At 38.2% G+C, this 25,768-nt stretch overlaps 1 protein-coding gene across 3 annotated transcripts; it reads left to right on the top strand.

Annotated features, from left to right (window-relative positions):
- The first annotated feature begins 1,222 nt into the window (after positions 1-1,222).
- On the top strand, positions 1,223-25,381 carry LOC146470338 (insulin-like peptide IlO1_i1). Of its 3 annotated transcripts, none has more exons than XM_085122460.1 (3): positions 1,223-1,368; positions 23,122-23,320; positions 25,024-25,381. In XM_085122460.1, the coding sequence occupies exons 2-3, from the start codon at positions 23,122-23,124 to the stop codon at positions 25,170-25,172; spliced, it is 348 nt and encodes a 115-aa protein (XP_084978586.1). In that variant the 5' UTR covers positions 1,223-1,368; the 3' UTR covers positions 25,173-25,381. The 3 variants fall into 3 exon arrangements, with proteins under 3 accessions (XP_084978586.1, XP_084978587.1, XP_084978588.1); XM_085122461.1 differs by lacking the exon at positions 1,223-1,368 and adding an exon at positions 10,475-10,623; XM_085122462.1 differs by lacking the exon at positions 1,223-1,368 and adding an exon at positions 19,495-19,623.
- The last annotated feature ends 387 nt before the right edge of the window (positions 25,382-25,768 follow it).

Consider the following 25,768-nt stretch of genomic DNA (forward strand, 5'->3'; position numbering starts at 1 on the left):
TTACACAGGAAAAGTAACCCTTTCAAATACTTTCCATAGGAAATGATACCCTTTTCATATCAGTACCTTCAGTGGAAACACTCTATCGGTGTCTATTGGCTTTTTTCGTTGGGCCTGTTATTCGGCTCGTGAAATCCCTTCCCTTTTATATATCCCCAGCCTGAAAAAGTACTCTTTTTGGGAGGGGCCTCCCCGTATAGCCCATTATAGGGAGTATCCCCCCCCCCCCCCCCTGGGAATACAGTCCTTGGCGGTATTATTTTTATGCCGCTGATAAAATATTTTCACGTAGCATTTGGCAAAACTAGGGCTTGAAATTGCAACTGATTCATTGTGTATCGTTAAAATGCGTACAATAGAAGATTTTGTATTTTCCCTAACGGTAGAACTAAGCGCGCTGGAAACACGCTTCAATACAGAGTTTCTGGCTCCGGAAAATTAAAAGAAATAGAAAGACATTACTTCTCTCCTTCTGTAATTTAAGTAGAATATATCCATCGATCGTACACGCTGTAGGTATGGAATGTTTCGCTATAATTTGAAGTAATTTATCGAACACGAGACACAGTGTTTCATCACATGTTAAACACCGAGAAGAGAGTTGAAAATACGACGCGTAGCGGAGTATTTTTGACGAACTTTGATGAAACACTGTGGCGAGTTTTTGATATAACTTCTCAAACAAACTGATTTTGAAGGGGAAATTAAGGATGCAAAAACCAGGAGTTTTTCATCAGATATCCAAACACGTCACGGTGCATGATTTCCTAAATGTCTTTGCTTTGAATTATTAATGAGTTTGAGAACATAGAAACCAAAGCGACCTGAACACCAGATATGTTATGAAACATTATGCCACCGTAAGCGGAGATAGGGTAATAAAACACTTGACTTTACCGCAGTACATTTTCTATTGTTATGGTTTGCATGTCCTGTGTTATCAGCGGATTTCAACACTAGAGAACATTTTCCCAAGGTAAGTAAGTTCTGTTACCGCAGTGAAACGCACGGAACGTAGCAACTCTAATCACGTTTATTTCAAGCCCTTGAGCATGTCTTTGTTTGAAGTAAGACACAGAAAGTAAACTGTTTGTTTGGGTTTGTTTCATTTCAAGTTGATTCGGTTTGTTTCTCATTCCGATTGACTGAGGTATTCAATACCCATGATGTCACGGCTGGGTTAGCTTAGATCGGTTTATACTGTGGGATTCCACAGAGACTGATTATTAAATAACTGAGTTTCCTATTGGCTCGTCCAAGGTCGTGAAAAACCTTAATAACGGATGGCTTAAGAGCATTTTTGATTTGTGTTGCTGGAAGGAACATTGCTTTCTTGGAGTTTGATGCCTACAAAAAGCCAATTGCAAGGTAAGAGAAGGAGATTTCATTTAAACATTTTTAACATCTTACATTTTAGAACTTGTTCACGCAAACAAGTGATGGAGTGGGATAGCCTTTGCACGTTTTAAGAGATAGCTCTTTACAAAACTGGAAACTAACTCGACTTGTTAAAGCGATGAAATCAGTGAGCCCAGAAAATAGATATTTCAACTTCCCCTTCTCCATTGTTTTAAAACAATTAATTAATGGACTGCGATTGGAAATCGGCGAGAAGGATCGATTGCGCACATTGGTGGCATTTTATTGATTAATTGTTTTCGAATCAGTTGTTGTTGACCGAACGAATTCCAAACTTGTCTTCTGTCGCATTGTTAGAATAGCCGCCTTTTTGGAGATGGAGAGATAGCATTCTGTCACGTTGCTAGAATAGCTGCCTTTTTGGAGGTGGAAGACATAACATTCTACCGGGTATGTTTGTGTTCGCACTTGCCTAACGGTTGAAGTCCATTTCTTCATCCTATCCTAAAAATTGAAGCCCAGTTTTACGAGCTCACTATCCTGAACAAGGGCATAATTTGGAGAAGAGAATGAAAGTGTCTAAAACTGTAATGGGCTTAGGGATGTGATGGATCGACAAATTGCATTTTTGGCTCATAATGTGCGACAACAACTTCTCTTAGAATTGACTTACAGTGTAAATAAACTACACGAATTTATCCGGCTTCTCATAAGTCACTTTAAAAGAAAGATTCTGCCGGAGAACGAATACTGTCATGATAAAATGGATTGCCGCATTTCTATACAATTGAAATCTTGACATAATTTTCTGTTAAATTCGTTTCACGGCTATACGGGCTGTGTAGAATGAATAGAGCCACATAAAATATGAAATAATTCCAAAAGGTGATTTCGTACTACCGTTTGTGTTGGTGCACATGGTCATTTCTGACTTTTGAATCTGTCATTCTTTTTTAAATTATTCAGCCCGTGTATTTTCCTTTTATACTCAATCAGTGTTTATTGTACTATGTTAAGTGTTCTCCTTTCTTCTGAGTGTGGGTGGCCGCGTCATTCCTTAATAACTTTGACTATTTCTATGAGACTTTTTTACCGCAAGAAAAGCATTTGACGAACACAGGCCAATTTGGAAAATGAAAGCGATGAAAACTATCTAGAGATTTAGGGATATTAACGGCCATGAAACCGCATTGTTTAGTAGGAATTGCTGCCAGCAATGCGTCTTAGCGTAGCTTTAACTGCAGTGTAAACAAAAATTAATCCGGGCCCTGGTAAATCGCTTAAGAAGCATTCTCCGGGCGAATTATCGTGATTAGGTGGATTGGCGCATTTTTAGCGTGCTAACCTCTCTTGAAATAATTTTCAGTTTGCATCATCCTTCCAAACATATCGCATGCAACTAATTTCTTCATGAAGAATGAAATTAATTTTTGAGGAATTCGTTACCTTTTAGACGTCGACACGTCGTTTCTGCGGAGAAAACATAAAGAATCTGTGCAGAATTAAGAATGCTTACTTTGTCCCCTCGGTACTGCGCCCGTAGAAACGGGGGGGGGGGGGATGGGAGAGAGAAGGGTGGAGGGGCCGTTTGTCCTCCGAGTTAGTGTTAAAATACAGTTAGAGAGAGGAGTTAGGTATGCCTTGGGCGCGTCCTTAAAGTCGATGGCGTTTTCCGAGTTTGCACGTTGTTTCGTGAATGGCGGAATCCGGCAAAGCGTTCTGGGCGCCCTTTCCGTGTGATCGCTCTTGATTCTCGAAAACTGGTGTCCCCTAAACCGAAGTCTTCGTTCCCGGAATAACCCAGGGATACTATTGGTCCCGTTCCCCTGCCGGGTGTGTTGCATAACACCAGAGGGTACTGAATCCCCAAGGAGTATGGTTTTCGTGCTGTTTTGGACAGAGAACAGGTTAGGTTTCAACCGTTTCGATCTGAAAGTCAGAAAATGGGTTTCGATTTCAGGGAACAGCTCTGACAACGGGTATGGAAAAATTACAGATTTGGACCGAAGTGGCGTCAGGATTCAGGGGAACACTCCACCAAAACATTCCGAAGAGTACTCCCATTCCAGCCCCGATTGTATAACGTTTTCACAGTCATTAAAACGAAAAGAACCAACGCTTATAATTAATTAAATAGTTGCTATTTTAATGAGATATAAGAGAGAGAAACATTTGAGTACTTCGCCGTAATTGATACATCCTGTCTTAGTCGCGACGCACAGAATTTAATTTAGAGGTGAGCCATTCATCTCGGCCAAAGTAAGTGTGATACATGTTATTTGTCTGGTTGTTGGGCAGATTTGCAGCGATCCCTTTAAGAGAAATAAAAAATATATACAAAAGCGACTCGGTTTTGTCAGTTTTTTTCTATGCAGTTCGATTTAATTTCGATTTGACTGAGATGCAAGAAGTTGAAATTGATATTTCTATAGCCTCGGCTGTTTGCATGGTGAACAGGTCGCACGCTCCTCATCCTATTCATGCAGGTAATCAAAATCCTGTTAACCGAAGGAATGGCATTACACGATTATTCGCTCTTCCTTTGATTTGTTTGCCCTGAGCTAAATCCCAACCCCCGGCATTTTATTATAAACTAATATTATGTACTTTCTGTTGTTTATTATGTCATAAATTAAAATCTTGTTACAACGTTATCGGCTTCTTGTATAAATCTCTCACTCAAGGGAATAAAGAAACTGGTTTAAAGTGATCACTTTTCCACGAAAATATTTGCGTGTGAGTTGTGCGCTAGTGCGACCGAAGTTTTCGTGCCCTTCAAAAACCGATCAGTTGATGAATGTTTTGTTCCCCGCAATAAATGTCGTGAGCCAAAAGGAGTATATCTCAACGTTAAGATGTTTAAAAGACTATTATTCACTGTCTATTTATCTGTTTTTTCGTGTTCTTTTACTGGTTATAGTACTGCCACTTTGACACAAATAGGCTTTGGTCCATTTATCGTACTGCCACCGCTGCTCATAGCGATATCTTCTAGATCAAAAACAGTCCGTTTTGAAAGTTCCATTAATTTAATGTCCAAGAGAAAAAAGGCAAACAACTCGTCTCAATTCTCTCATTGGCAAGATGTAACTTGTTTACTGAATTTCTACAGCTCTCTGTAATGCATAGTTGGTCATAATTAACATTCTTGGCTGGTATGGTACCTCTACGGGACAACATTGTAAACAAAAGGCAAAACAGTTCATCCCTTCACATCACTACAATAGATCGTACGATAGTTAAACCAACTACTCGGCGGAAAATAATGACAAAAGCAAAATAGAATTTGCGCGAAAAATAGTAAAAATTGCGCACTGAAGTTACTGAGAGTACTTAACCGACGAATTGTTTTTGCTCGGTTCCCTGCCTCAAGGCGAAAGAAAGTGAATAAACAACGCAAAGAGCTTAACAAAAGATGTTCTTATTTGTCTGTTAATCTTTCACCTCGTTTTTGAATAGTTTTCTTGAACTACACTTTTCAAGAAGAGCTTAAGCGGTCAGAGACCTGTGCCGGGTCGTTCGAGTGTGATAACGTGCCTAACAGCTACTGTTGAACTTTGATGACACTATGCTCGATGAATAAAAGCCGGGATTGCAAATTAAATAAATAATACAAGAAGAAAAAGAACTTGGAAAGAAAAAGTTACATGCGGACAGGACACAAGGTCCCTTGCTAGGCATTTGTTGGATTCAGACTTTAAAAAGTTGGATAATCGTTTATTATTTCAGCTGTTACAACACGTTTTAAGAAGAAGTTTGTAATATTGTGTTTAATGATGAATGAATTTGCCTAATGGCTGGGAAACGGCCAATTATTTTTTCCGTCAGCTATTAAATAGTCTAAAACCGGCGAGATGTGACCGAAACCACAACTTGAAGGTGAGATTTTTTTCAGTCGTAAGTTTAATTGATGTGTTGACTGATAGCTAAGAAAGTTGAATATTTCAAACCGTGTTCTTGTTTTGGTTGAATATGTTAACCATTATCCGAGAGAGTTGAATACGGTAATTGCCAGTGAAATCATGAAATTTTGGGTGATTGTCTAAATTTGAAAATCTCACAACCTTCCCATATTTTTCTTCCAGAAGGTTGATAGTTTTTTGTAGTATATTCTTTTAAAGATTCGAAATGCACCCTAAGGCATCCTGGAGAGATAGTTTGCTGAAAAAAGCCTTCCAGTGCTTTGTTTGAACAAACAAAAGAACTTAAAAAGGCAAATATCGGTGATGCACCATTTTCTTTTTCATGAAAAGATCATTAAGTAAACACTTATTCCGCCCCTTGCTGTTATCGGTTCATGCAGGTGCCCCGCGGGTCTTCAACTCGATAAAACAATCGAGGCTGTACTTACCGAATGATATTGTGATGGGTGTTTCAAACCAAACAATATAGTAAGCATTAAGGAAAACACACCTGATAATTATGTGCCCCTTATATAACAAATGGATCCTACAAAACTTTAACACCCTTTTTCGTAAAGTTTCTTTTGCATCCGCTGTGCAAACATTAAGCGCTTTGTAAAAGTCATTAGAAGGCGTAGTAAATTTACTTATTTCGTAGCTAATGACATAGTCTTTTATCAGCCTGACACTTCGACACATCGTTGTTTATCTTACGTTTTCGTAGCCCAAAACGACAAATAGTAGTCTCCACCCCTTGTTGCTAATCAATCGATCCCCCTCCTCCTCCTCCTCCGTCCCAACATGACGCGTTTCACTAGTGACCCCTCGTGCACCTGAATGAAGAGAAATAATGTGAGCTTTAGCTTTGTCCTGCTGTTCCGTACAGTGAATGTTTTGTGTTGAGTGTGAAAACTAGCAATTAAGACGAAAGTCCGCCCCAGTTAAATGACTCACTTTGGGGTTCATTAGCCGATGCGTTTGACGTGAATATCTGAGCAGAGGTTGCGTTCGATTGACCGTATTCCGTATAAGAATAAGCGGAATAGTTGTTAGATTTCTCTTTTTAAGTAATTTAGGAAGCCATTTCTGCAAAACTTCCGCTGACACATGATAATTTAAGATCAGTCTAGTGCTCTAGTAACTTTTAAAACGTCTTATGAAGGATTTCTTATCTTTGTTGTATGAATTCCTATTTCCGAATGGGGTCAGTGGAACGGACCCTTAAGTGTTCAAAAAAAAGTATGCTGTTCTGTTGAGCGTGCAAACGAGCAATCACTTAAAACATAATGAACGTCCTCCCCTTTAATGACCTTCTTAACTTTACTTAAGAAAAGCAACTCGTGTAATTACACAGTATAATTACATGGTTAGCAATTAGTACACTAATTTCCTCCCATTATTCCACAGATTTTAGTCTAAGGAAGGCGTTTGTTGGAACGTTACGAAAAATACAAATTTCTTTTGAAAATAAAATAGAATAAAAAGAGGTTTTAAAATAAGAAAAGTTGAAAGCACTATAGAAAAATAGCACTGTTCAGTAGCTTTCCATTTGAATGGTAACACCTTCAGGTCTCATCCACAGATTCAAAAGATAGAACCACCTTGTAAGAACGCAGTAAAAGCACCACAGGAAAGCACTGCTCAATAGCTTTCCATTTGACTGATGGTCACACCTTCAGCTCTCATCCACAGATTCAAAAGTTAGAACCACCTTTTAAGAACGCAACAGACGTACCACAGGAAAGCACTGCTTAGTAGCTTTCATTTGAATGTCACACCTTCAGGTCTCATCCACAGATTAAAAAGTTAGAACGCAATAAAAGTACCACAGGAAAGTACTGCTCAGTAGCTTTCACTTGAATGTCGCACCAGACTGACCCAGACTTGAGCTTTGAGCCGTGGCGTGAAAGGGTGGATTCGGAAAAGTAACTGTTATTGCTTGCAGCTAAGTTAATAGCTATTTTTCAAGGCATTGCAAGTGACATATCCATTTCGCTCACTCAACAGATTAAAAGGTGTTCACTTTTAATATAGGATTATAAGATTACAATATCGAGCAAGATGACTCGACGACCCATTTAGCACACAACGAAAAGTTCTTTTTACGCATTTGCTTGCTGGGTTTTAATTCGTTCCTTCCTTCCTTTAGTTTTCGAATTCGCTTTAAAATTTAGCTTTTGTCATCGAAAACTGATCTAACTTAAAAAGTGAAAAAGCTAAAAGTGGTAATGATGATGAAACATCAAGCGAAACCTAGCACTATTTGTTTCTAAGTTTTCATAACGCAAAACGGCCAATCGTACCTTAAAATCAATTTTAAAAATCACTGCGTTTAATTGAACTGAAAATTCCGTCAAGTCGATAGCTCATCCTTGCTTGAATCTAGCTTTATTTAACTAAAACTTTAGTTGAAAATGAGATACTAGCAAGAACCCTATGATATTGATTGGATATGGAGTTGGTTGCTAGTGTCGATAGTTACTTCAGTTCAAGTATTATGTACTGTGATGAGGCCTAGTTAAAACCTCGTAGGAAGGATGTCAGGCGCTCCAAAACACTTGAAGCCTGTTTTTAATGAATCTTGCCACCGAAGAAGTTGGAATCGTGCTTTATAAAAAGGCAAGTGGCACTCACCGATTCTGAAACCTATAAACAGGGTGTATTGCCTTCATGAAACAGAAACAGAGACAGAAAATCACAGCGTAATCTTTGAAAGAATAACGACTTTTAGCACGATACGAAATGGTGTTAATAGACCATTTCAGAGTTACTGTGAACCTCGTCATGAAAGGTAAGTGCAAATTTCTTCTTAAAAAAATTAGTTTTGTTTGCATATGAATGAAAACTAATTGTAATAACAAAGTCTTTGCACTTAGCCTCGCTTTCATATCGAGGTTCAAACAACTCGGAAATGGCCTATTGCGCTGATATAGTTTAGCCGGGGTACGCGAAAAGCCGGCCATTTTGACGTTACGCCTTCGATTCAGTTTGCTGGTCGTAATTTCGCAAGCTCACTATTTTCCTGGCCTTTTCTTCTCCAGTGTTTTTCTTTTCCTTTCTTTTCTTTCTTTATTCTCAATTTCTTTCTTGTTTTTTTTTTTTTTTTGTTTATTTCATAAGTAATTCTCATTTTATAAGACCTTTCAGCCTCCAATTTTCAAGGCTCTGTTTTACACTGTAGTGTCTCTCACAATACTTTACATCCAACGCTCTTTGCAATTTTGATAATCGATGGATGTTGTGCCCCCGTGCCGAGGACAAACAATTTCACTCATTCGATGCCTCCCTTGTAAGATATTTTCCTTGGCGTAAAATCATTGTAATTTGAAATCGTCCCTAATAAACTTAATCTTGCACAACTCAACAGCCTTCTGTCATGACAGTGAAAAGCTCCAGTAATAATTACGGAGCAAGCTTGGAGTCTCGTGTATTGAGAGTCATCTAAGATAAACAGAAAAATTCATCGTGTCTCTACTAGTGTCATCAATAAAGCAAGCTGTACCCTTCTTTGTCTGTATACTAGCTGATTCATTTTTGCAGGGTAAATAAAGTTTTTATTTATTTTATTTATTTATTTACTGATCCTTCATATATTTAATATGCCAAAAACTCTAAATAGCCGAATGGATTAAGATGTGCTATAGCTACACCTCATACCAACGCAACCTTCGCTTCTCGAGTGAATTAAAGTAACTTACGCTTTTGAGGCTGTCAGGATGAAACTATGTCAGCACGTTTGTTGGTGTGATGATGTTCGCGTCAGATTTTATTCTGTGACACGCGGAAAAGTGAAAAGAAACTTAATCTGAGTATCAGGACTTCCTAAGGGGAGGGGGGAGGGGGCAGAGAGGGAAGGAAGACGTAATTTGCCTGGTGCTTTTTAATTTTTTTTTTTTTAATTTCCTGGTTGGATTACCGTTTGGCGTTTGCGTGCGTCAAAAGTGACAGGTTGTTTTAACCCTTGGGCCTTGTCATGTGTAATATGTTAGTCTGTGAATGATATGAAAGTGTGATCACTCAAATGAAAGCTGCTGAGCATAGCTTTCCTGTGGGTCTGTTTATTATGGTGTACAGGGTGGTTCTTAGTTAGTCCGTGCATGGCTCGGGGTGGACGAAATCCTAAAGTGTGGCCATTCAAATTAAAGCTACGAGCAGTACTTAACTTTCCTGTGGTGCTGTTTATTATGCTGTCCGAGGTGCTTCTAAAAATATCGTGCAAAAATTTCTTTTTTTAAAACAAATATACTTCATTAAAAATCGATGGGTAACCAGGCATAATTAAAAAATTTCTAAAGACGTTCTCTGGTTAAAGGTTTAAAAACGCAAGCTTTCGATTGCCAGTCTGCAATCTTTAAGAAAGTGAGATGTAAAGTGGCTCACATGTTAGTCTGTGAATGATATTAAAGTGAATGATATTAAAGTGATATTCACTTTTTAAAGATTGCAGACTGGCAATCGAAAGCTTGTGTTTTTAAACTTTTAACCAGAGAACGTCTTTAGCAATTTTTTAAATGTATTTCAGTTATTCTTGCCTTTGTTGTTTATTGATCAAGCTCGTCACCTCCGCCGATCAGTATTTTATTAAGCAGAACCCTCCTTAGGTAATATTTCAAGTGCACTGTAAGATGGCTCTAACTTTTGAGTCGGCAGTGGGTTATTTTTAAATACGAGACTAAAATCATTCAGTGTAACCATTCAAATGAAAGCTGCTGAGCAGTATTTTCCTGTGGTACTATTTGTTATGCAGTACTAACTTTTGAGTCGTGATTTAAATCCTTGCGTTTAACCAACTGAAAACTCTTATCGGATTTTGTCAGTGGTGCTGTTCACAAGTTGTTTTTCAGCATTCGTTGTGGGTGATTTTCAATGTAACTGTGTAAGTGATAAGGCAATACAGGTGTTCAACACTGTCAACTACTGCTGCCAAAATCGTCCGGGCTTCATTCGGCGTTATCGTTAACTAGCGCTGGTTTTTTTACAGGAAAATACACAATGCCATATTATCGCCTATGGCCTTCCTTGCTTTTCCTTTTTTTTAATTAAGAAATAGTCATTTGAAGTGATTATTTCTTGCGCTTTTCGCCACCTTTCTAACACTAATCTGTTTATGATTGTCTTGCACGGCTTATTCACTCAAGGAAACAATTGTTTCATGTGCACGCCCTTTCCGTGTACTAATTTATCTTGACCTTGTCAGAGATCAATTAAACTTCTTAAATTGAGTAATAAACAGCATTTAAGGCACACCTTTAGCCGTCAAAAGACAACCCTGTTGTGTTGTTTTGATCAAGAGCCAAGTACCCCGTTTTTCGAGCGCTAGGACACGCCAAAGCAAAACAGTTCATTCAGTTCTCGCTTCAAGGTTAGTTCTACACTAGAAAACTTATTCACTCCCATTCACGGTACAATTAAGTTCAGAGCCAAATTTGTTATCTTTCGTTATATGGTGTTCTTTAAACTAAGTAACCAGCACATATTTGATGGCTTCAACACCCGCCAAACTAGTGTTTAGCGTCTTGGTCATAACTTGGTCTGATTTTAGCTCACTCAGTTGCCTAAAGGTAACAATCTCACATACATTTATTAGAAAATTAACATTACACGGTTACTACAATACTGCGTTTTTATGTTCGCGTGCAAAGGAAAATGTATCGTGAGTGAGGCTTCTAAACAAGTTAGATATTGTTCAAACAAAATTATAATTTCGGAGCTAGCATGTAATGTGTCTATGTTCTTATCTTATCATCATCTATAGCTCCATAATTTTTTTTTGTCGAACAGTGACAGCCATTTCCAAGATTTCTGTATGAAAAGACCTAACATTTCTCAGACTCACCAGTTTTGATTAATAAGGCAGAAAATTCCAAAGACTGCCAAGGTAACTAGGTAACCAGCACTTATCCGATAGCTTCAACTCCCGTCAAACTGAGTGTTTAGCGTCTTGGTCATAACTTGGTCTGATTTTAGCTCACTCAGTTGCCTAAAGGTAACAATCTCACATACATTTATTAGAAAGCTGACATTACACGGTTTCTAGAATACTGCGCTTTTATGTTCGCATGCAAAGGAGAATGTATGGTGAAAGAGGCTTGCAAACGAGTTAGATATTGTTCAACCAAAAAAGGTATTTCGGAGCTAGCGTGCAATGTGTATGTTCTTATCTTATCGTCATCTATAGCTCAGTCTTTATTTTATTTATTTTGTCGAACAGTGATAACCATTTCCAAGATTTCTGTATGAAAAGACCTAACATTTCTCAAACAGTCCATCAATCTCACCAGTTTTGATTAATAAGGCAGAAAATTCCGAAGACTGCCGAGGTAACTAGGTAACTAGCACTTATTTGATGGTTTCAACACCCGTCAAACCAATGTTTAGCGTCTTGGTCAAATGAACTTGGTCTCATTTTTTGCTCACTCAGTTGCCTAAAGGTAACAATCTCACATACATTTATTAGAAAGCTGACATTACACGGTTACTAGAATACTGCGTTTTTATCATGATGTTCGCGTGCAAAGGAGAATGTATCGTGAGCGAGGCTTCTAAACGAGTTAGATATTGTTCAAACAAAATACTAATTTCGGAGCTAACGTGTAATGTGTATGTTCTTATCTTATCGTCATCTATAGCTCTTTATTTTTTTTTTTAATATTTTTTTGTCGAACAGTGATAGCCATTTCCAAGATTTCTGTATGACAAGACCTAACATTTCTCAAACAGTCCATCAATCTCACCAGTTTTGATTAATAAGGCAGAAAATTCCAAAGACTGCCGAGGTAACGAAGTGACCAGCACTTATCCGATGGCTTCAACACCCGTCAAACCAATGTTTAAGCGGCTTGGCTATAACCTTGTCTAGTTTGGCCTAAAGGCAACAAGCTCACATCATTTACGTTTATTACAAAGCTGACATTACATGGTTACTAGAATACTGCGTTTTTATGTTTGCGTGAAAAGGAGAATGTATCGTGAGTGAGGGAGTCAGATATTGTTCAAACAAAATAATCATTTCGGAGTTAACGTGTCATTTTCTTATCTTATCGTCATCTATAGCTCTTTAATTATTTTTTGTCAAACAATAATAGCTATTTCCAAGATTTCTGTATGAAAAGACCTAACATTTCTCAAACAGTCAATCAATCTCACCGGTTTTAATTTTAAAATAAGCCAGATTATTCCGAAGACTGCCGAGGCATGTTTTGGTCATTCCCGAAGGCTGCCGAGAAGAGTCCGACGTCTTCCGATAGTTTTGTGTTTGTGACTGGACTTGCCAAGCGATGATGATAAACTCTTGAGGCATGTTCGCTGAAGTAAGAGACCTTTTCTCTCGCTTTAGCTTGAAGGAAAATGAATAATTTATGAGCGAAATCATCATTGCCGTATTTGACTCCAGCCTTATCCTGGAAAGCCGCGCCGCATGATCGTCTCTCGGTTATGTCGTTTTTTATGTCGTGTTTCAGGTGTTAGCCGATCAAAGTTTCCAGGGTTGGGTGTTGTCTATGGTTAAAGGGATGAGAAAATGCACGCCTAAAACATCCCACCTTTGACTATATTTCCCTTTTGAACGCTTACGTTAAATAACGTAACGTAGAATAGAACGTGAAGCCAAATTATCATTAATAGAGATACTGAGATTACCCACCGATGGAAGAGGACAGAGGTGCCTGTGAACGCAGGAAAAAAGACAAAAAAACTGGCAGGCAGGGAGTGGGAACAGGGAGTAAATGTGGTGGGAGAGAAAGCGCGAGTGGAAACCACACTCGTACCCAATCAATATTTATTTGTTTGTGGGAAGAGAGAAGATTGGATACTAGAGTGGATTAAGGCGCGCGGAACGTCATGGGTCGTCCTTTCCCATGACACCCCGCGCCCCTCAATTGGGCCACTCTCGTGCCCAGTCTTTTTTCTGCTACAAACAAATAAATAGCGACTGGTGCCATGCGAGTCTGGGTGGGAACAGGGAAAAACTGGCGATCAAAACAAACACGTTCAAAAGTGGAGGATTAATTTATTCTTATGACATCACAAGAATACGAACAAATATCCAGTCTTTGTGAATTGAGATATACTTACACCAAATTGAAATCCAAAAATTGGAGGAACGATATTTCCCTTCGCTTCTCTTTATTTAGATTTTGTTACCGTATTTCTTCAATTAAGTTCCATAGCTACCCCATCCATGATGTAGCGCGCCGTGGTTATCAATTTTTTAAAAAAAAGCTACAATAGAAATAGCTAATCTTATATTAAGCCGGAAAAATAAATTTACTCCACCCTCATTTACAAAGACAATTTAAAAAACTGAAGCCAGTTTAGTGATGGTGAAAAGGCAAAGAAAAAACACATCTGAAATAAGCGTCGCTGATGCCTTTTTGAAGAAATAAGGAGTTTTCCATCCCAGTGAATATGTAATCGGTTGGAGTCTAAAAGCTATCAACGGTTTGTTGGTTTGGGAATAACTATAGAGAATGATATTACTTTCCGTTACATTTCCGTCAGTACAACGTTTTTTGCGTGTGCATCATTCTGTGAGACTCATTGTAGTTTGATAGTAAAAACAAAAATGGCCATCGTTAACAATTGAAAACAAACGTTTCAGGCATTTAACCGCACAATTAACACCTCATAAAATTAACACTTGTGAATTTCAAAGCTTCCTGTTTATAGGGAAGCGTTTTTCTTTTACCGATTGATAGATGTTGCATTCTATCATTTTGACTCCAAATTCTAATTCCTGCGTATGACCATATGTGTATTCAGTTTGACAATACAGCAACAGAGTTATTTGGTTAGCATTTATCAATCTTTTAGTTAATCGTTTGCTATCGCACTCAGATGAGTGTCGATACTCCGCCTTAATCACAGGATTTCGCACATACGATGTCTGGAATTGTAAAAGTATTCTTGCGATAGATTTGAAACCTCTACCTTCGCGTTAATCTTCTTCACAAGAAGTTGTGCTTTTTCTCTCTCTCGTTCTTGTTAATTTCCTTTATACCGGACTAATTATCTTTTTAATTTGCGTTAATTAATTTACCAGTCGCGTTGTCAGTTCCAAATGCCTTAACAATGGCTAATTGGATAAAACCGAAAATATGTTAAGCCTTTGTTTTTACTATAACGGTCAAGTCACTCTTACAGCTTCGCCGCGCATTTCATACATTACGCTTCAGTGTGGCTGAAAGAAAGGTAAGACTTTACGGGTAGAATTATTTCAAGTTTCAGTTGTCGTAAATGGGAATCTTTAGATTCTAGTACAAGTTCGAGTTTGACCAGGAGTTTTTACAAAGAGAGCGAGCGAGTAAACCAGTGTCATTTTGGCGGGAAAACGAGATAGCCGTCGTCATTCCACTTCGAGACTTTTTTTTGAGAACGGCGTAGTGGTAAAAGTAAGTCCGCGAAACGGAGGTGATCTCGTCTTTCAGAAATCACGAAAGGGCTTAGCTATTATTGTATTCAAAACATCTGCGTCAAGTTCGTTGCTCACTGAAAGAGCGAAATGAAGCTTCCTGTGGTTAATACCTTCTTGGTACTTCGCTATTTTAATTTGAAATCTCGTATTCGTGGTCTTTCTAAAAGTCTCTATTTATCAGGGATCTCAAATTTCAAACTCTTTAACTCTTTAAAACAAAGCCCTCAGCTACTTGCGAGTGCATTCCTAATCAATGTACGAATACAGTCAACACTGTTATTAAATTTTGAAACAACTATAGAGAGCATAAGAGACGCTTTAATTTTTGTTTGAGGTGTGTCTAGGAAAATTGAAACGGTTTTTCGATTTACTAAACAGGAGGGGCTTACTGTTTGGTTTAAGATGTAGCTACTGCATACCAATATTAGAATATCTGTGTGTAACAGGTCAAGCAAATTATTACATGGAAAGTGTTTAGAATAATACAATCTCTTTTTGGTTTGTATGTTACTCGTTCACTCTATATTAATCAACCAAAATGAAAAGAAACGTCTTTAGTTTGATTTCAGAATCATGGGTTTCAATAATAGTCACGAACATTTCTTCCCAAAAATGTTATGAGGGAGGAGTTTTATGTCCAATTCACTGTATTTGGTGCACATAAGGGTCGTTCCTTTTGGTTTGCATTAATCCTTAGCACCTGCATGATGATATTCTCGAGGTGGGAAATCTTTTCGAATTATGATATATAACCCAAGTAGACAAATTCGTCACTTCTGCAACTCGTTGTCGTATCAGTTTTGGAGACAGATTGATGTCATTTTCTTGTGAATCAGCCGATTTCATAGTGTGGCACGTAGCTCAGTGATTTCGGTCCATTTTAATAAAAATGAGAGAGTTGTATTTATGTTGGAAATAATAGCAAGGTTACTAAAATTTCTAACGTGCGTATTGCAATTCAGTTATTAGCTAATTGGTGTCAGTGGACAAAATTTAATGGTACCGATGAAAATAGGGTGATAATTAGGGTGATAATGTGATAATATAGACCGCCCCCCACCGCTAAAATTAGAGGCGGTTGTATTCACAAGCTAGTGAAAATATGGCTGTTTAAATTTTGAACTGTTATCGACTCGATTGTTATCACGTGATGATGATTTTGTTGACCACGTGATCGGCAAAGGCACTCATTTCAACCATGAACTCGTCCAAGCATAACTTGAGCACTGACTTTTTTTTGTCGTCACGTAATGTTTTCTTCTCGGAAAAATTGGGTTTGTGTTCCAAATTCGAGGCGACCTTGAGAATGCGAATGTTTGGTTTTATCACAAGATACCAAACATTCGCTTTTTCTCCCCAGTCCCCCACCGACGCAGCACCTCAGTTTCGTTAGAAACTAACCGCCATCTTATCTTTTTGATATTGAAAATACTTTGTTTTCCACCATGACTGAATCGAGCTGATTTAATTTCTTGAAGACGTAGGAGCTATCGACCGCTATCAAATGTAAGCATTCGTAAATGAATCAATGCTGGCGTCACCGGTTGGATGCTCCACCGCTGGCCACGTGTTTTGCTGTAGCTCAATACAAAGTGGAACCTTTCCTCATACCGGGATTCACTATATTGGGATTCTGTTTGTCTGTTTCATACATTTTACTGTAACTTTGGCCAGGCTGAAGAATATTGTTTGTTATACCGGGAACTTCGTTGTAAAGGGGTCAAAAATATCGTTTCGCTGTAGTTAATTGAGCATATAGCTAGTGCGAAAGATCATACCGTTATGACCTTTTGTGTTTTTTTTTTTTTTTTTTTTTTTTTGCTTTTGTTTTTGTGTAACCCCATGCTTGCGTCAACTGAAAACAGTTTGCTGATTAAGAAAGATGCTTACCAAGAATTTAGATGTCTGGACCAGTTGGACTATCTGCTCATATTACTGCGCCGGGTATTTTTAGGGAGAAATACGGCTGCAGTAATGCAAAGCGCCTATGTAACACATTGACATTCAAATCCTAGCAGTATGCAGGACGTTTGTCCTATGAAGCGTTAGTTTAATGGCCTTAGCTCCCACGAGTCTCCTGTAGCTCAGTGGTAGAGCATCCGAATCAGTAATCGGAAGGTCTTAGGTTCAACTCCTGATAGGAGCACTCGGATTTACTTTTTCCACGCTTGCCTGTGTCACTCACTCAATAATACATCATTCTCGGTTGTAATATTGTCTCCCACAACAGAAAAAGTAAAGGTGTTTATCCGTCAGAATCGAAGAAAAGAACAGGTTTATTGACCAAAAACCATCGTCCCGTACGTGAATTATATATTATGGTACATTTTTTGCGGTCTTCTGCCAAACGACAATGTATAATCAGATGACCAAATTTAGGGTTTTGAGGAGAACGTGAGCAAGGAAGTTGAATTTTTCATCTTCTTTTTCTTAACTTGAACGCCGCTACGGCCAATGCTGTTCCAGGATAGTTTGCGCTCTTTGTAGCAGCCGTTGAAAGAGTTGTTACCTTAATCATGTAATAGTGCTAAAACATGAATACTTTCAAGTAACGTTTTCGTTGACTTTGCCGCCGTCGCTGTTTGAGTTCCCTAATGCTAGTTGGAGGGCGGTAAACACTCGATTGTATCTAAAGTTTTAAAATTTATTTTTTGTTACAACCTAGGATAACTTCAATGTGCACATGCCTCGTTGAATATTGTTGTTTTATTGCAATTTCCGTCCACTTGTGGTCGTCTTTTACTACGTCTTTGTTGATTTTTAAATCTGACTGTTCTGTCAGAGCTTGTGCAATTATTTGCGGTTTCGACAGGTGCTCTGCATCAGCGTCCTCAGCTGAATGTAAATTATTTTCTTTTTCATGTGTTGTTCCTCATAACTTTGCTGTAATCTCACTTATTTACATTTATCCCAGTTATTAAGGTCCAAACGAGGGAATTTAAGTGAAGATAATTGCGTTTACGGGCAATTTCTTGGTTGTTTATAAACTTTAAAAACACGACTAAATGAAGTATGATTCGTCGTGTTACGACTCCACTTATGAGAGCAACAATGTCGTCAACTGTCAGTTTATATGTCTTAGAATTAGTCTAAAGCTTTTACAAACCAGTTTGATTTTTATAAGATAACAAATCGCCGGCTTTCATTTTTGAGAAGTAACAGTAATTCTTGGTAACCCTCGGTCAAAACAGCGTGACCATGAATAACTAGAGCAACATATGATCTGATAAATGCTCTGCTCCATTGTAGCGAGGTGGCTATCTTCGTTGGTTTGTAACGATGCATACGTTACCGGACCTTTAAAAAACAATCTCAAAGTTTATATTCTGGAAAGTATCAAGTCTTCCTATAAACTATACTGACTTAAGTCACCGACTCAGTGCTAGATTTTTTTTTTCGGTATGTTTAACGAACGATAATGAATTTTGTTTTAATATCTAGAAACTTCACGCTTCTTAATCAAAAAAAACGCCATGAAAGTACAGTTAACGAATGCAAGTGACCAGCAATAAAAATTCACAAAAGACGGAGAACCACCCGGACTCAATTCAGGTATAATTTTTAGAGACAACTGAAGTTGTGTTTTGGTACATTTTTTTATGACGAGATAATTTAAAGTATGGTTTCAATGTTATAGTCGGTATTCAGTGTGTAACATATACATGCATTTGAGGTTTATCATTTAAAAAAAACACTCGAAAACTGACAATCAATGGTTTTTTTAGGCGCCGAGAAAATTTTGTTACACGCCGAGCTCTCGGGTGATTTAATTTGTAGGATTTTAATGTTCGTTTTTCTATGATCGACAACAGATCAAATTGTTACTCAGGCTTCACCATCAACTCTCGTACGCTCTCGCTTTCTTGTTAGATCAAGCCTTGTCAACTCTCAAGTTTGCTTCCGAGTTCAACTCTTCGACTATTGATTTATCAGGCTGTGTTCGCTTCCTCTTGCTTTGGTCCGCTTATTTTTGTTCGTCCGCGTCAACGCAATTAGAGAGCCGAGAACAATATATGGTCACTGTAAATTTTATCTGAATTAGGCAAGATTTGCACAAAAGCCAAGGTATCTTTTCCATTGATACATTATTGTTAAAGCTACCGATAGAATTATATCCCTATTGTGCGATTAATTGCTTTAATAGCGTCAAAGAATTAGCTTTTCCGGATGGCGGCAACACGGCTCAAGTGAATCTCGATCTTGTTATTTTACTTTTGTTTATTTATTCTATTTTATTTTGTTTAATTTTTTTTGGCACCGAAAGCACGTCCCTATTAACTAATATTTCAATCAAATTCTGTTCCACGTCAAATCGCAGTTCTGAATGTTTGCTTTTTATTATGTTGAACGTGATGTGACGATTGTGTTTGCTATTGATACCTCTCTTTCACCTGCGCAACCCTGCATGTACTCATCTAACGGTGATCAACCTTAACTTTCTCCTTGCAGTTTTAATGCAGTGACATGCGATGGAGAAGGAGAATTGACGATTATCATCAGCTGACGTCAATTATGTTGATGCGCTACCAAATTCTCTCAACTGACTTTGAAAGAGTTTTATAGCATTCATTAAGGAGAATTGACGTTTCGCTCTTGAAACTGAAAGCCCTTTAACACTAAGTGAAGTATTGGCACCTAAATGATAAAGTTGAAAGCGACCGCGAGGCTCCAAATTATGCTTTTATTTTCATCGGCTTCTAGTTGCCGCTTTTTTCCGCGCGACCGACTTAACTTCCATTATTTGCCCTCAAAAGTGTCCGCAAAGAGAATCCATATGGTGTCATGTTCGCGCGCGTGTTGTTTGCTTTTGTTGGCTATAAAGTAAATCGGATGCTCGCTGTCAAGACACTCAGTGGTGGTTTGTACCTGCGCTGAATTCTGTCCGTGCTTTTGGAAATTTATTTGGTGTAGCAATCGTTCAAGTTCCGGAACGCGCTGAAACAGGACAAAGTAAGTGCCTGGGGCTTTATAAAGGAAACGAAGTTTCCCTTTGCTTTAAGTGAACTTGTTTTAGCGTAGCGGTAATAATGTTTTGGGTCCAGAAAAAAATTTGGCGAATAGAATAGCGCAAATAAAACTTTGCTCTTCTACGATTTGATTTAACCGGTTCTTTTTAGAAATACGCAAAACCTACAACAAATTTGAAAACAAAAACAGACGTTTTCAGTAGGCCACCAGTAAACTTACAACAGCAAATAAAAATAAACATATTTTGTAGCTATGAAGCTACATTCCAATATCTTCCTATTTACGACGATAAATATTACTCTTTTATTCTTAAATTAAAAGGATTACTTGATATTATTTGTTATCTAAGCTATCCCTTGTGGAACTAAAGGGAGGCATCTATTTTACTTGCAATTACTAACGATCAAGGATTCAAAAGCCACAGCCTACCAATATACAGTACTTTGTGAGGATTTTAGGTTTTTCGATATGACTTACTTTAATATGCAGTTTGTTGGTGTGAAATCATATTGCGTAAATAACTTTGAATTAAATTTTCTAATTCCGTTGACATCTTCTATTATTTAGTGAACTTATAACGATCTCGAAAAACGATTTCTCGCTAGGCTATATTACTATAGTAAAAAATCGAAATTAAATGCTGAAGCAGTGCAATGTGACTCGAGCGTTTGCGTCCGTGATTGAAATCCGTAAGTGTTAGTGTGATTATTTAATTATAAAGTGGTAAGCTATATTTTCCTTTGGTGGGGTATATTATAATGATGGTTTCTGGTTTCTAACCATTGAATGTTGGGATCTTTTTAATTTTGAACGTTTAGCCGTACTGTCGGTAGTGTGAAAGTTGTTTCCCCTATTAAATCTGCTTTCTTTCCGAAGAAAACTTCCAAATTACATCCAAAAGAAAGTATTGCTTAAGGCTATCATTTGAGACGCGCAACACTTAAGGATCAAAAGTTAGAACCCAGTTAAATGGGTCTAGGTTTGGCTGTAGTAGTAAAAGGATTTTGTATCTAGAAATGAAGGAAGATGTTTCGCATTTTAATTATACAAATCGAGTAATTTTTTTTCAACATGGTCATCCCATTTTGCCACAATGCAAACATTTATGATCATTCGGTTCCGCTCAAACGGCTGCCTTTGTTAGGTACTACAAACCTTTATCCCTGACTTATCTACAGCGGGGACTGATTTATCTTTCCTTCAGATCAGAGGAAGGCTTTTTTCCTTTTTGATTAATGGTACAATGAGAATTCCCTCCTCGCTTTTTAAAATGATTCAAATCACAGATCGCGAAACAATGTTTGATCGCGTTGTGGGGAAATCCGTCAAACAACTCAGTGAATAACTTTACGCACAATTTGATTGCTGGATCACTGATAATCTGTAAAATTAGCAACTTACAATGTTTCAAATCTCTGCCAGAATCATAACTTTTAGTCACGTGATGTAGTGCTTACTTCCTACTGAAAACATAATTTTAACTTCAAAAAGCGTGCCCATCCAAGTCAAACAGTGCTGGGGTGCCCATTGCTTTTAACTCGTCTGTTTTGCGATTACAAATCTCTGACTGGTTTCACTTTGCATCCGTCTTCTGTTCGAAACAAGAGGGTTACTTAGGAGAGGCTGGAAAAGATTCTGCCGGCAAAATTTCGAGCATAATTTATTACCTGTGGCATTAAGCATTCTGTCGTTAGAATACTGCATTTTTCGAAGCAAAATCTGGACAGAATGCGGAGAAAATGTTAAGACGAAAAATTCATATAACAGTTTAAAAAGAAATTGAACGCAAATCCAACCTGCTAAGTATTGTGTTTGCATCTCGCATTGCATTAGTTGAAACGCGCTACAAAACGATAATTCCATATTGTGAATTCAGCAGAAACAACTTAGATGTCTATAATTTTGCTATACTTAGTAGTACTGTACTCAGCAGAATTCGTTGTGGGCCTTTTCGGTAGTTTGGCAGCCATCTTGAATTACATGCGTGATGGGGCACCTATGCGGGAGAGGGGGCAGAAGTCTGGGGAGAGGGGCAGAAGGCAGGGGGAGGGGGACAGAGGGCAGGGGGGGAGGCAGAGGGCAGGAGGAGGGGGAGGGGTAGGGGGGCAGAAGGCGGGAGAGGGGCCCAGAAGGCAGGGGGTGAAGAAGTGGTGGAGGCACAAAACGTTTCCTGGTTTTGGTTTAACTCGCCGATAAATTTAAAGAATCACATACAAAGCCTCTATTAGCTTTTGGTGTTACAGTACTGCGTTTCAGAATGCCTCCAGATCACCTAAAGGTCCAACTCCTGTCTGTTCTGATCCGGAGAATGTTCTCTATTCTTATTGCGACAAAGGTCGGATATCCTAATTGATGACGGCGCGCCAGTTCCATGACTGCCTTCTTCCACCTCAGTAACTGTAGACAGGGCTTCACGTCAGATTTATAAATGTCTCACAAGCCCCTGCTACCTTTACAGTAACTATGGCTGTGCCTTCGACATAAAGATGGCGTCGAAACGGCTAAGACATCACTTTTTAAACATAACTTCATCGCACCACTCTATTATTATTATTTTATGACGTAGTCACACTCCACGAGACACAGGTTAACATGTTGTTATCATTTGTATACCTGCAGGATGGGTTGGGATTAGGGGTTAAAACATTATGGGCCAGTTATTTAAACAGAGTCTAACTTAGGCCGCGGCTTAAAACAATCAGTGGGCCTCCAAATCTGTTTATAACTGGTTTATTTTAAGTAGATAACTGACCCCATGTCTCTAAAATCGAGTATTATGCGTTCTGGTGTCACCCTCCCAACTCCACAATATGCTCAACGGTAACTATTATGCTTGTAATTATGCGGCAAAATAACTTACCCACTCTTCCCTCGCCGCGAACAAGTACATGTTTCGTTTAGTTATAAATTTGTAACACAAAGATGCAAAAATACATCAAAAGCAACGAAAACCTCGTAGAGCATCGAAAAATAGCTTAAAATTTTACAATTTTTCCTCAGTTTATAGCGAAAGTAGCAACAATATAAAACACAGTTGTTAGGTCGCAAACCAGACGGTGTGCGCACTGGGATTGTGTTGCATTCTGGTATCACTATAAAACAGTGGCACAATTATCAACGTCGTTCTCAGGGTTTAACGTGTCAGTAAAAACCGGTGAGTTTGTTGTAAGGACCAACGGGACAAAACAAAAGCACCAGTTCCCGCGTAGTAAAGGATCTAATCAGCAACGAATTGTAACGTCTTTTGTCACAGGGTCTGTTTTTGAAATACCCTGAAGAAGAAGAGCCGTGCCTTTGGAAATATTGCAATAATATATTTGCCAACCGCGGATTCAGCCTTGCTATTTTTATTTATTTTTATTATTATTATTTTTTTTGTCCATTCAATACAGTTTGCTTAATGTGTCAACCCCTAGATTGAAAACCCTCATGGGCAGGAGGCTCTTGTCCACTATAATCATACTATTTTTACTTTTGCAGATGCAGTTGTCTATATTTCATACAAGCTTTTTGGTTCTTATTGCCCTAAGCACATGGAAGCTGAGTTGTGAGGCGGGAGAGCTTTATAAACCACGTGACTTAATGCATCTGTGCGGACGAAACTTTATATCCGTATGGAGTCAATGCTGCGATCATCGATGCGGAGTGAACGCATACAAACGCACACTCGATTTGAAAGGTGAGAAACAGATCCGAGCTTCATTTAGGGCAATTCTCTTACACCCTTAAAAAGACAAATGTCTGGTCTACAAGCGACCTTGAAGGGGCAGTGTTACCAAGAAACATATTTGAATAAATGGAATCGTTAAAGTAATGGTTCAGTTTTGTTAACGATACACTTACCAGTGCACAGAAACTAGTATTAATTATGTTTGGCTGCAGATGGCTAGGATGGAAATGGTTGCAACTTGAAAAAAAATGGCCAATTATTTCAAGATCTTCCTGTGCTTTTAGAGAAATTGCTAAAAACTTGTTATAGCTAGTACTCCCTTGGACAAATCCCTTAATATTTTCTTCCCGAGTCTTTAAAAGCAATTATTTGTCAAACATTGACGCAGGTTTGACCAAAATACAGCAAATAGTCGTGATAGTGCCCCCTGTAAGACTAAAATGGTTAAAATCTGTACCCTGTTTCGTCGTCGTCATCATCATCATCATCATCATCATCATCATCGTTATCGTCATTTATTTATACATGTAACGCTTAAAGGGGAAGTATCATGGGGTTTTTGACCTTTTTTGTTAAAAATGGTGAAATAAGACCTTAACTTTGCTACAAAATAATTCTAGAACAATAAGAGGAGAGAAATCAACTCAGTTCTTGAAAGGAACAACTCGTAATCTGGTCTAACGTATTTTGGAAACAAAAATGAGGGAACTTGAAAAACATTAGCCTAATATTTTTTAAGTTTCAATCCATTCCGACCTACTCTGTCTCTGGCAGAGGCACTAATCGACAGTTTTATTGTACTGGAGTGATAATTTATAACAAACCTAGATAATTATTTTTTGTTTCTGTTGTCAGACAAACATTTTTGGGTTGTGAAATGACATCAGATTTTCGTGATACTTCCCCTTTAAGGCGGAATAGCTCGTTCATAATGCATACGTGTCAAATAAATATATAATATTAATTACGTAATAGTGTCAAAGTAATGTACATTTATTTCATACCAAAACAGCTCAAAAGCCTTGTGCTTTGACGTCGTACATACCTGTGTAGCTTACACAGGGGAGTACTTCCTTGCTGGGGTTGGGACTCAGTAAAGGGTGACCGCGGCTAATAGAGGTCAGCACTACAGTAATCAAGGGAAGTAATTTTCGGGACTTGACAACTGACCGCTTAAAGGGGAAGTATCACGCGAATTCGATGTCATTTCAGAACCCCAAAAATGTTTGTTTGTTAACTGAAACAAAAAAAGTAATTGTCTAGTTTTGTTATAAATTATCACCCCAGTGCAATAAGTTGTTGATTAGTGCCTCTGGCCAGAGACAGAGTAGGTCGGAATGGATTTAAACTAATGTTTTTCAAGTTCTCGCATTTTTGTTTCCAAAATGCGCTAGAACAGATCACGAGTTGATCACGAGTTGTTCCTTTCAAGAATTGAGTTGATCTCTTTCCTCTCGTAGTTCTAGAATTATTTTGTAGCTAAGTGAGGGTCTTTTTTCAGCATTTTTAACAGAAGATACCGAAAACCCCATGATACTTCCCCTTTAATAGAGGGTAATCGCTTGATACGGTACCGCTTGATACAGGTTCGACTGTTATACAATTGTTTTAGATACGAAGTGACTTCCATTTGATCAGAGCTGCAGCGGCAGTGCGGATTTTTTATACAGTAAATGAGCTTAGTGTGTGTTATTCCCTTTTTTTCACTTCAGGTCTCAAAATACCGGCGGAAAAGGCCAGCGCTTTCCTTGACTGGAAACGCAATCACGTGCTGAATCGAAGAAACAACCCAACAAACGCAGTTGAAGAATGTTGTAGAGAGGGATGCTCATATGACGAAGTGGCTGAATATCCGTGCTAAACAAGAGTTGCAGTTGTAATATTTTGCTAAATCATGACAATTATAGTATTTTTGTGCCATTCATGGGAATGTTTGTACCCTTGCATACCATAGTTTTAGTTTTGTCAAAGTTAAGAGGAGGGCTGTCACCGTGTTTTGATAGAAATAAGCCTTATTACGACAAAGACTACAATAAAGATACCAAAGATACCCGGTTGGGGATGTCTTAATTAGTTGTTATATCTTATTTTCTCCGCCTAAACATCACATCATAGGAAACACAAAATTAATTACATGAAGTACTAAGTTACGCAGAGGCAGGTTGACCGTCAGTTACTGCGGGCCCACGTTAAATAAAAAAAAGATCAAACTACACAGAGCATGTTGAGGGCGGGGTCTTCAAGTTTCAAGTTTCAAGTTTCTTTATTCTTCTAATACAGTTGCGCAGTTTATGACTTTGCAGAAAAATCAGATCTTTTATAGTATGGTGTACTGGAATCAAAAAAGAGAATTGAGGGTTGCTGTGCAATTTTGGAGAAAATTAAGTAACAATTATTCAAAAAGCTTTCAAATGCAAAACAATGTACGTTTTTTTTTTCCCAAATTGAAACTTTATT

This window comes from Pavona decussata, unplaced genomic scaffold (assembly GCF_977016875.1).
Source record: "Pavona decussata unplaced genomic scaffold, jaPavDecu1.1 SCAFFOLD_114, whole genome shotgun sequence".
Classification (NCBI taxonomy): domain Eukaryota; kingdom Metazoa; phylum Cnidaria; class Anthozoa; order Scleractinia; family Agariciidae; genus Pavona; species Pavona decussata.

Excerpts from the sequence above, each read along its gene's own strand:
- LOC146470338 (XM_085122460.1), top strand. The coding sequence starts at position 23,122 with ATGCAGTTGTCTATATTTCATACAAGCTTTTTGGTTCTTATTGCCCTA. Across the intron at positions 23,321-25,023 it reads ACGCACACTCGATTTGAAAG|GTCTCAAAATACCGGCGGAA; the intron begins GTGAGAAACAGA and ends TTTTCACTTCAG.